This window comes from Gobius niger (genome assembly GCF_951799975.1).
Source record: "Gobius niger genome assembly, chromosome: 3".
NCBI classification, from domain to species: Eukaryota; Metazoa; Chordata; class Actinopteri; order Gobiiformes; family Gobiidae; genus Gobius; species Gobius niger.
Window position 1 is genome coordinate 19,496,948 of NC_136854.1, and position 12,027 is coordinate 19,508,974.

The 12,027-nt window shown below is 41.2% G+C and overlaps 1 protein-coding gene across 1 annotated transcript in view; it reads right to left on the minus strand.

Annotated features, from left to right (window-relative positions):
- The window catches only part of npnta (nephronectin a), a 69,764-nt gene that overhangs the window by 47,053 nt on the left and 10,684 nt on the right, over positions 1–12,027 (minus strand). Inside the window, exon 2 of the mRNA XM_079553843.1 lies at positions 10,714–10,814. Within this exon, the coding sequence (XP_079409969.1) occupies positions 10,714–10,814 (101 nt within the window). The remainder of the gene's footprint in view (positions 1–10,713; positions 10,815–12,027) is intronic.

Genomic DNA, 12,027 nt, shown 5'->3' on the forward strand with positions numbered 1-12,027 from the left:
CAGTTTTATAGATACGCCTCTTGTCGATCAGTTTATGTGCGTTTGAGTGAGTGAACAGTGAGTGACAGGGGGAGCTTTACAGCAGTGTGGCTTTTCTAAATGAGAAGTAAATGAGCCCTATACGAGCGATTGCGATGTCGTCACATCCGTTGGCCGTGGTAGGCATTTTACGTTTTCATATTTGATACTTTGATATAATTTTATCAAAATCCTATGATCGGCAGAAACAATGTCCATAAACAGGGCATTGCCTCTCTTGCGCTGTAACAGATCGATCATTTTGTAAAACCGAGTTAGAGGCCTGGATGCATCAGCTGTTGCCTACCATTCACCAAAACATACGGCGAAAATTGCGGAAGTAAACAATAACAGCGATCGCTCGTATTGAGAGAGGTTAGAACAGCCCAAAAGTTTAGAGGCCGATTCCTCTCTTTCACATATTTCTAGTTCCTAAAATTCAACTTGCCACATCTTCTCCAAATATTATCAGATTTCCACGTGTTACACATTGTTGGAGACTACACTTTCACAAGCAAAATGTTTTTGTCTCTTTTGTTGTAGTTTATTGTTGTGTTTTTGTCATTTGAAGTTGCTTTTTCCTTGTTTTGTTTTTTTATCTGCTTTTTTACACTTTATTAATCGTGTTTTCGTCACTTTTTCATCACGTTTTTTATTGTGTTATTGTTGCTTTTAGGGCACGTTTTAGTCGCGCTCTAATCACTTTTTCGTTGCGTTTTAGTCACTACTTTGGCTCTTTCTTTGAAGAAGCATTTAGATTTGAGTAATACCAAAGTGGAGGAAATGTGCTCGGTTAAGGTGGCGGGTTATGAGCTTAAAATTTTGAATATAATTATTTTCACAAATAATTTCTTAGTTAATTGATAGTTACGTTTGTGTGAGCAGTTGGATTCTAGTCTGTCAGTATAATGTGATACAAAAACAGTAATTTAGATTAATTATTATTCAGAACCGAGACAGGCTAAAAAAAAAAAACAAATCTGTCAGATTACCTTCTAATCAAAAGCCATGTTCACAAAACTTTTTAAAAATCAATGTAAGCAAAACACTTCCCACTTCTGCCGCTTTTACCCGAAGCTATCATTCATTTCGCAGACACCCAAATTACACGGCCTTTTGTTACTTGGTCGGCTTTTTCTGGTTCTAGACATTCAGTCAGTGTGACGTCAAATTGAAATGAAGCAGAAGGGTGCTCATTATCTGCATTATATACTGTAGATTTAGAATCAAATTGCATGGTTAGAAATGCCTATTCAATCACACCCCGAGAGCTGGATGCGATAAGGACGACTTCTGCTCCTAGTGTTTCAACATTGTTCCAAATTCTTAGAAGTTTGAATCCTAACCTGCACAAGATAACATCTCTGGTGACTAGAAAGGGAGCATTGTTAGTGCACTTGAGCTTTTGTGTTAACACGGGGCGCTGGCAGTGTTCACAATTACAAATTAAAAAGACCAATTTGTGGAAGGATAAAGTCTCGAAAACCAAAACTTAATTAGATCTAGGATGGATTGGGAAAGCCTCCTGACATGCCCGAGCTTCTTGCTACCTACTTGTTATTCTGGTATACGGCAAGAATTTGATTAGCGGGATCACAGGCGGCAATCATCAGAGGGTATTTTTAAGAGCCGGCTATGGCAGGGAGATCAGGAGACGGGCTGGACTCCATTAACCCAAAAGGACACGCCGGATAAAAGTGTCCACAGCAGCTGGAGGGACCAAACTTAGCGCGGGCGAGGCGCGCTGTGGAAACATGCAACGCGATGACAAACTCTCACTGCGGTTTACGCCGGACATGCTAACAGACGATACGGGCCCGATGCGATCAAAGGCTCTTGTTGTTATGGTGACTGACAGATTGTGATGGATGGCGTAAAGAATAACAAAGCATTAATGTAACGAAGAGATAGGATTATTGGATTTAATGCGAGATGACTGCTTATGTCTACGCTGCAATACTACACTACTCAACTGAGCACCAGTGTCTTTTCAATTGAAAATGCCCCAGCATGTAACAGATGCTGCTGTGTCTTTACCTTATTGACCAGCTCTAAATCCTAACACTGTATATTAATGACTTAAAGAACATATTTAATGCCTGTTGACCTGAGGTGGAAGCAACACTGATTTCTTAATTAAAGCATATAGATTTCAGCTCGGGGGCCCTCATTACTATTCTGGCGAGGCGGGCTGCTTTTAATGAGACACTAAACACGCCGAGGATGACTCAAGCTGGACGCGGTGCGGACAAGATGGCTGCTGTCAGGGTCAGGCTGCTGTTATGCTGAGTGCCCTATAAACACGTGGATTCGGAGGATGTGCCCTGGGCAAAAGATGTCTTGGAAGATTATGTTGAAGAAGCGCGTGGGGCTAACCTTGGGGATGGCACCTTATCCCGACTACCCTGTGAGTTAAGGCGAAGAGAGCTGCAAAACAAACAGCCAACACAAACAAAACACAACAAAGGTTGCGGGCAATGTTAAGTCTGGGATGTTAGAGGGCAATGCCATTTCAAACCCACACACGCACACGCTGATGGTCTGGAGCAACACATGTACTCTTAAATTTGAGATTCAGGGATGTAGATTAGATCTAGATTGGCCAGCTGGTCATCTTGATCACGTTTTGGGAATTTGTCCACATTCAAATAAAATCACAAGTTAATTAAAAAATTATATCATGAAAATTTTTTTTTTTTTACTTCTATTCAGCTTAAACTGTGAAACTAATATATGATAGATTACATGCAAAGTGAGATATGCATATCCTTTATATGTTATAATATATGTTTGATTATTATGGCTCAGCTCCATTAAAAAGCTTGTAAAATTAGAATATTTTGAAAATGGACTGTAAGCCACAATCATCAAAATTATAACAAACAAAGGCTTGACATATGTTCCGTTTCATGTAGGAGTCTATATCATATATTAGTTTCACTTTTTAAGTTGAATTACAGAAATAAAATTAAGTTTTTCATGATATTCTAATTATATGATGAGCACCAAGATATAAATAAACTAGCTCCGGTCATGGTTAGTACAGGAGTTCAGTTTGAGTAAAACATAAAACAAACATTTTAGTAAAACATGTATGGGCACATTACCGTGCTATTCAAGTTCTTTTCCCTTACGATACATTTTTGCATTCGAATTTTGAGCCTCTTGCACTGTAATAATTGACTCATCTCTGGATTAAATTGCCACCACTATCATTTTGATCTTTAACTTAATATGAAGCGGTAATGAAAAACTTCAAAGAGGCCATTAACCAAATAATCTCAGTAATTTTCTTGGTAAATGTAGTGAATGGAAAAGGCACGTGCTCAGCACAAAGCCAGTGACCGAATGTGAGGTATTACTATGTGCTTTCATCCCTCTCTTGTTAGATTGAATTACCAATTCAAAGGGCTGGCCTTAAGCCTGTCCGCACTATTGATAGAAACAAAGACCGCACTCAATCACAGTAAATCCTGCTCTCAAATCCACCTTGACTTCTGAAGAAATTATCGTGTGCCATCTATTTAATATGGAACCGATATTCGACCTCAATCCAGGAGATCTAGGATTGTCTTTCTATGGAGTCTTCTAGATTCAGTTCAATCTTAGGCCAACAAACTACTCTATCAGCTCGTCCCGCCTTCAAAATGATACGGTAGTATTGCATGCCAGGCACGCAAATCCACTAAACTCACTTGCTTGTTTGTTTCAACCATCTCATTTCATCACAAATTATATATCAGTGCAATATGTGTGTGCACTGTCACTCAGTGTTAATCTATTTAGTGTCGGACTGTGTCTGCAAGCCTACTCATAATACTCAAGGCAAACACTCAAATCATGACTGACCCTCCATCTTATCTATGCAATTTTGTCAAACAATTTTATGTTTCAAGGTTTCTCAAACCACAAAGATAAATTGATGGACAAAAACTGACGAGAGGAAGAGAAGTGAGACTTTAATAGCTGTTTAGAGAACCTTACTCAACAACAGCAATAAAAAGTGAACACATGTAGTAGCCTATTACTCCAGGTGGTAGTAAAACTTCCAACAGCAGCTGGTTGGAATAAGGAAAATGGAGTGGGATTCTGGCTGCCGGATGGCCTGCCTCTACATTATGAGTGGATCTTCACACACCATCATAAATCTCCGCTCCTCCTCCATCTGCCTCGCTCGCTGACTACGCTCTACTCCCTAACTTTAACAATGATCTCCGACTCCACTTCTTCAGGATTGACTTTCACTACAGCTTCCCACTGCTATTTTGGCTGAGTAAGCTCAGAAGATGACTCCTATAAGTCGATCTATTATAGGTTCTTTCTTCACAGAGTGGAGTTGCACAAACTGATCTCCAATCTCGCACAGGTTTAAAGCAGCACTGGCTGCATCCAGCTATGATTACACCAACTCTCTCCCTCTCCCTGCCTCCTTCCCCTTTCTCTATGAGGTTTAAATCAGCACCTAACCCGCTGAGATTGGGGAGTGATTGTGGTGCGGAGTGATAGGATTTGTGCTGAGTGGGGCGCCTGGTCGGAGGTATTCGGGAGCACTAAGGCCGACGATTGCGGGGGGTTTGAGAATTTACAAGTGAACTGGAACTGGGTGATGCTGAGGATAGAACTGAAGTAAGAGTAACATGTGGAACTCCAGAACAACACACACACAACATGGTCACACACTGCTGTCTGGCTTTAAATCATGCTACAATGCGTTTTTGCTTTTTGGGGGGTGTGGCTTGTAGATAGTTTGGACAAAGCAAGTTAGGATCATTTTCATCGTCACTCATTTTGTTGGATATTAAGGTCTACAATGAACAGAACTTCCATAAAGTCCATTTTAAAACTGACCTGGTATTTGTCGAGCTCTTCCATGTTTTCCCTATTTAAATACGACTACGCGAGTAGTCGATCCAAGTACCGTATTTTCCGGACAACAAGTCGCTCCGAATGATTCAATAAATGTTGCAGTGAATAACATACCCTATGTATGTGCTGCAGCACATGATTTTCTCGCCGGTGGAGCTCCGTAGGTAGGTTTTTTTAAACTGGGCACCCACTGGGAAGAACTTAAATCGGTGCCTAGCTGTTGTGGTGGTTATGAGGAAATGACCAGACATTGCCTTTATACAAGTCATTATTTCACTGTAAGTGGGTGCCCAGTTTAAAAAAATAAATAAATAGGGGTCGGAATTGAACTGACGATCTCATGGAAGGGAGGCCAGCTACACAGACGAGAAACATTTGTGCTGCAGCACACACATAGGCTATGTTATGCACCGCTCTTTTGTAGAAAACTGAGTAGCGCCTTTACAAGTTAGGCAATAATTATTGAATCATTTTGTAATTAGGGCAAATTCGCTTGGGTGGCCACAGATTTGAGCGTGGAGAAACTCTAAACAGCTAGGTTTGTTCATCATCAGTGTGAAGTGGATGATGCCTTAGTCTAAGAACCACACGCAAAGTTACTCCGATGGGTTGGTTCCAAGGGAATTCATCTTTGAATTCCTGGTTTGGTGCACGTCCGCGTCGCGTACATTCGCTTTGTTTTCCCTACGCTGATCTGTCACACCGTGATTAGCTTTCTTTTCTTTTCTTTTCTAAGAGTAACCTCCGCTTCTTGCTCACTGCAAACTTTCTTTCTGCTGGTCGATTAACAGTGCTCTCTAGCGACATGTGGAATTTTATATTTGAATTTTAAAAAAGGGGGGAAAAAATCACATATTAGTCGCTCCGGAATATAAGATGCACCCCCTGCCAAGGTATGAAAAAAGTGTGACTTATTGTCCGGTATAATAACACAAAATTACACATGTCGATTTTCTAAGCGAATAAAAAGGGGTGCTATATTGTAAGGCGTAATAACACCTTAGGAGCACTTCGACGTCCGCACAGTAAAGTGAAGATATTTAAGTCGAAGTGCTAAATATTTCTCAAAGTCATCTTAGCGGCCAGATGTGCTATGCCGGAGGGCCGTATTTGACCCACGGGCCTAACATTTATCATTTCGAATATTTGCATAATTTCCTCAAATTAAATGTAATGTAGACTACAGTTGGCGAGAAAGAAATAACATCAGTAATTGCGAGCAGCTTTAGCAAATAAATGCATTTGCACCATTTGCTGAGACGCGCTTTATTAGAAGCAGCATCGGCGCTCGTGTTTCCATTTCAATTAACATTTCAGCCCGATTAGCATTTCAGCCCGATTAGCTAACGTCCAATCAACAGACTGCACAATTTAGAAACCATCTCAGATTGTGATGAGCCTCCAAATTATGCTTTGTAAATGGTTTGTAAATGCTTTGATTTTGTGTTGGTGCCGTGGATCTATGCTATCCCGCTCCAAACGGCGCTCATACTGCTTTTGTGAAAAATAAATGTCAGGTTTGATGATTAACTATGCAAAGGTTTTATCTTCTGGTGGGAAATCGTTGTTTGGTTCCAGAACATGGCTGCTCTTCAAACGAAACCACAATGACAATGAAGCGATTTTTGTCTTTGTCCAAAATCTACAATACGTTCCCCAGGCGGCAGTGGGCCCAGACCCGCTTGCACTGGGAAGAGACTGGGCACCGCCTGAACCGGCTCCTGCCAGGATTACTGTTGACTCCGGGCCCCCATGTTTAAACAAACAACATCACATCAATGAAACGGCAATGACTTGTCTAAATAATCTGACACGCGGCCGTCGAGAGATTTAAGGAGGTGGCTTTGTGAGAAAGGTTTGCTGTTTAAGAAAAAAAAATGCGTCACCCTTCAGCGCGACAAAGTTCTATAGAGAAGAGGCTCAAGTGGTTACAACAAGTGCCATTTGGCTCTCTCAGACTATGACTAAAAAGGAGCTCGGCTACGGCTTAAACCATGCGTGTCTGGTGTTAAATGGTGTTTAGCAAGACAAGGAATAAAGAACATATAGATCATGCTTAAATCAAGCTTGAACTAAGACCAAAAACCTGGTCAAAATTAAGGTTAGCCACGATTTTCACTATCGAATCAAGCGTGTAACTCTGGAGGAGCAGCTTCTGTTTTAGAACCGCTGGTGGACAGAGCCTTTTAAGAGTTTACTTCAGAGTCCAGTTGAAGAGAACATCAAGTGTGGGAGGTAGATAAAAAGCATATTTGGCCAGAATTCATTCAGTTTAGCTAAAAGGCATGCAAAATACCGGGGCTGTGAACTCAGGAAAGAGTGTTTGCGTTTTCCACGCTAAATAACAGATCTGGCAGTGCACTCTCTGACTTGAAGTGAAAGACAAAATGGCACGGTGCCACTTCAAATAAAAACCCCCAGAGAGGAATCCTGGCAGGAGCGGGTCTAAATCAGCTGAGTTTTAAGAGCTACCTGACTGTATACCAGACAGACAGTGTGTGACGCACAACCATTCATCAATGATGCACAGTTTAAACATGAACAAAAATGGTCAGTCGAATGGCTTAAACAGAAAATCATGGGAATGGGATGATCGGGTTAATGTTAGAGGTGATGTGAACCAACATGCTGATAGTGAATCCTTTAAGCTTTAATGAGAACAACATGGAAGAATAGTGGATTTGATGAAAAAGTAGGCAACTTGATTGACTTAGATAGATAGATACAAACTGACATTTTGGTTTCATTTTAACACTAGGAAAATAGAGAAAAGTGTGGGATACTAATTTACAGTGTTCTGAAATGGGAAGATTCTTGAACATAATCCTGGTCATGATACTTTTAACTATAAAACAAGGACAATAGTGCACAATGTCAATAATGTTGACATTATTTGCTTGAAATATTTGCATGTGTTTTCTACCCTGTTATCTGACTTCCGGTTTTCTCTGCTCTTTCATCTTTTGGGCACTCTGGCTGAGAATTAAATGAATCAAAGAAATACAAAAGAGAAGCCATTGTGACGGCAGCATTGGGAGAATTTGTACGTCTGTTTCGTTGAAGCGGGCTGTCGATATCTGCCGGGTCACAGCCTCATAATTAAAACTAAATAGAAGGATTACTTTTTCATCTCAGTTTCAATAAAAGTGGAGCTTCACTTCTGTGTGCACTCCTTGGATTCGTAGTCCACTATTCTTCCGCTGTGTGTTTAGCATTTGAAAGTCATTAATGTGCAAGGTTGTATGCGGGGGAGCAGCAGAAAGGCCTGGGAAGCTCGGCATTAAGTTGCAAAGTAGGTTTATTTGTAATAATACAGCGAAGCATGCACAGTAGGTGACTGGCCAGCAAAAATGCGCTAGGAGAGGTCTAGTTTGAAGTCAACTCGATACAGTCGTGTTGCTTACATAGGTGTACGAAACACAATAACATAGAGTCACAGACTATATTTTTAACCTCTTCACCTTTAACCGAGTATGTTTTCTCCAGTCTGACCTTACTCAAATCTAAAAGCTTCTTTAAAAAAAACGCCAGAAAGAGCAAAAGAGCGACAAAAACACAATGAAACAGGAGACAAAACGCAGCAAAACAGGCGACAATAAAAGTGACATCGACGCAACAAAAAGCACCAATAATACAACAAAAAAGTGATGTGAGAAAAATCGTAGATCAATTTTGTAGGTCTTAGCTTTCAAATGAGGCGTTAAACAGTCTGTGAACTAGATTTGGGTAAAGCTGAACTGGAGAAAATGTGCTGGGTTAAGGCGGAGATTGAACTATTCACTTTTTCTACGCCAAGTTTCAACCTCCACTTGTGAAGTTTGACAACTGAAACATGAACAATCATTACCATAACCTCATAAGATGTAGGTGCAGTGGGAGGAAAATGTATGTGAACGCTTTGGAATTTCTCACACTTCTGCTTAAATTGGCCATAAATTGTGGTCTGATCTTCATCAAAATAATAAGAACGAATAAACAGTGTCTGCTTAAACTAATACCACCCAAAAAATGACATCATCATACTTTTATTGGCCATAACACGTAAACATTCACAGGGCAGGGAGGAAAAAGTAAGTGAACCCAGGAATCTCGCTGAACTGCAGCAGTTTTGTAAAGAGGAATGGATTTTTGAAATTCACAACAGTGTGGAATAAGTAAGTGAACCCTTATATAAAATGGCTGGCTGATCCAGAAATGTGAGACGTTCCAAAGCATTCACATACAGTACATTTCCCTCCCACTGTATTTACATCTTTCTTCTTCTTTATCTGGTGTGAAAAAAAAGAAGTCCTTTTCCTTTCTGCGGACATGGCCCTATTATTTCCACCTCTGCTGGCCTGATGCTACTGTGTGCAAAGCTTATTGCAGAACAGAAGACCTGGGGATGCAGACAAGACGCGACAGCGCTGAAAGACACACCATGCTAATCACATGCTAACACCGGTGCTACCATGTGACGCTGTGAATCTAAACAAAAGGACACCTTAATCTGAATCCACGTTCACAGCGTACAGATTGTTTGTGTGGTTTTCCTCATGCTTCCGGCTGGCTAATCTATAATCAATCTGCAGCGTACTGTGCCCACCTGCATGCTACATTCCCCCTGTCATTAAAGCAACCCGCTGTGTGAATAGAAATGTCAGCCAGGCTCCGGTGTGGCCCAGCTAGCCATTAGCATCAATCTTTCCTACTAAAAGATTGCTCCAGGTGCAACGCTCTATTAGCCGGACGTGCGCGTGGTGACAGCGTGCATGTGTCAGTGTGCGGTTTGGTTTGCCTTTGGGGCGTCTGCAGGTCCGTCTAATAGCATTTTTGGCCCCGTTTATCCCATAGACATCAGTAGACATGGCATTGGTTGCATGGGTTTGTTTCTAAAGGTTGGCCCAGGCTAATTTACTGAGGACATATCATATTGCATAACTGGGATGTAAAACATTCTCTCATGCGCCTTAGCGTAAATGTTTTGTGTTTTGCATTGTGAATTGATGTAATGGGTGATTAACTGGGCAAGTCAGGACTTCAACTTGGCCACAGGCAACAGTGGCAGGTGAATACAAGTTTCACTTTAAGCAGACGGCAGGGTAGCAAATTGAAGGGGCCGTGAGGAACTGCTCAGTGGGTCCAGTGATCTACTTCATGTAGAAGGCAGTTTTATGCCCTTTCTATGATGCAACAAGATCCAGGAAATGCAGAGCAGTTAAAGAAATAACCAGTGAGTGAATAGGATTACTGAATTGAGTTTTGGTTTAATTTTGCATTATATGTTTCCTTTCATGCTACAATTTAAGAGCAATGCCTGGATTATGATTTAATTTAACCCCCACCTGAACTGAGCACATTTTCTCCAGTTTGGCTTTACCCAAAGCTTCTTGTCAAAAGAGCGACAAAAATGTGACGAAAAAGCGATGATAACGTGACAAAAATGTGTGACGAAAATGCAACAAAATAATGTCAAAAACGTGATGAAAAAGCAACAGAAAAGTGACAAAATGCAATGAAAATGTGGCAAAAATTTGATAAAAACTCAACAAAAAAGCGACACGAGGAAAAAGATCCATTTAGATGAGGTGCTACACTGGCATATAGGCTGTGACCTTGTGAATGTGGGTAAAGCTGAACTGGAGAAAACGCGCTCGGTTAAGGCGGGGGTGAAATAACATCAACATACTGCAAAATTGTGATTCTTCAGCTGACTGCTAAATAAGCACAGACAAGCCTAAAAGCTCAGCTCCCGCATCCATCGCCATGCCTACCAATGTCTATGGTCAACCCCGCTGTTAGCCCGGCGTGCACCCAGCGTAGCCAGCAGGGGTAGTCCGTGGCACTTACGTTGGCAGTGGCCCCAGGATTGGCGCGTCCAGCCCCAGCAGCAGTCCACTCTGGCTCCATAGCGACACAGGCCAGTGGAGGAGGCCATCTGCCGCGGCCACCTGTGAGAGAGGAGGAGGCACACAGTTAGTGCGAGGACCACAACAGTGTGCTAATGCAGAGCAGGGGGCTGTCAATGTGGTTAGGAGAGAATTCAAAGTGCGCACACGTCCTGTCGCTTCAAAACACACGAGTTGGCCAAAAGGATCGTTGATTAAAGATAATGCAGATCATTCCATACACTTATTTAACAATAATTGAATACATACCTGTTTGAGTATAAAAAGGCACAAAAGTTTGACATTTCCAAAGGATATACAGTAGAAGAACAGTATGATTGTTAAGATAAGATACAAGAAAAATAGTAAAATTGAAATTATGTGTGATAAAACTGCAAAAAAAAAAGAAGTTACTCGAAACAGGTGCACATACATGTCCTAGTAAATACTGTATAAGTACTTGAATACTACCCAGCTCAGTTCCACTTGTTGAGACTTAATATGCACTGAACTAAATGAACGCCTGAGTGACTGGAAATCTGGTTGAGCAGATTGAGCACAGACTTGGGATCACTGGGATGAAAGATGAACTTTCTCCATTGTGTTAGCCCTATAATTAATCAAATGATGAGCTGGGTGTTTGCTGAGCTACAGCAACATCAGCACACAGTCCCATCTGTGAGGAGGAGTCCGGTGCCGGTGCTGGAGTGAAAAAAAGGAACTTGCAAAGTACACAGTTTTCAGTTAATCTTACTGATAACCAAAATCACACACAGCAGCGGTAACTGTAGTATATTGTTTGACCTTAAAATCCATTAAATTATTTTACAGCAGATCTGCATAAGAAAGCTCAAGAAAGCTCTATACACCTATGTTCACGTCGGGATAAGTACAGCAGGTAATCTCATTAACATTACATACTAAATGAACGCATTTGCATGAAACCGCTTTGAATAAAACGTCATAACAGAGCTCAGCGTTTAAGCCTATAGAGCATTATCCTCGTCTATAGCTGTCCCATAACCAGACACCAAACCACATTGAACGCCTGTTTGCTTTCATTAAAATTCAGTCTCACTCCTCCATGAGGCTTAAAAGATGCAGCGTAAACCCAGTGAATGCCCTTTCAAACCATCTGATTCTTCCTACACTTCCAATGCACAGCAATAGGGTACAGTAAAGCAAAGATCAACTTTGAGAACAACAGCTAATACTGGTAATTTACGCACATGGGTTGTTTGCTACAGGGCTTGAGAGCGCTTTAAGACAAATTACC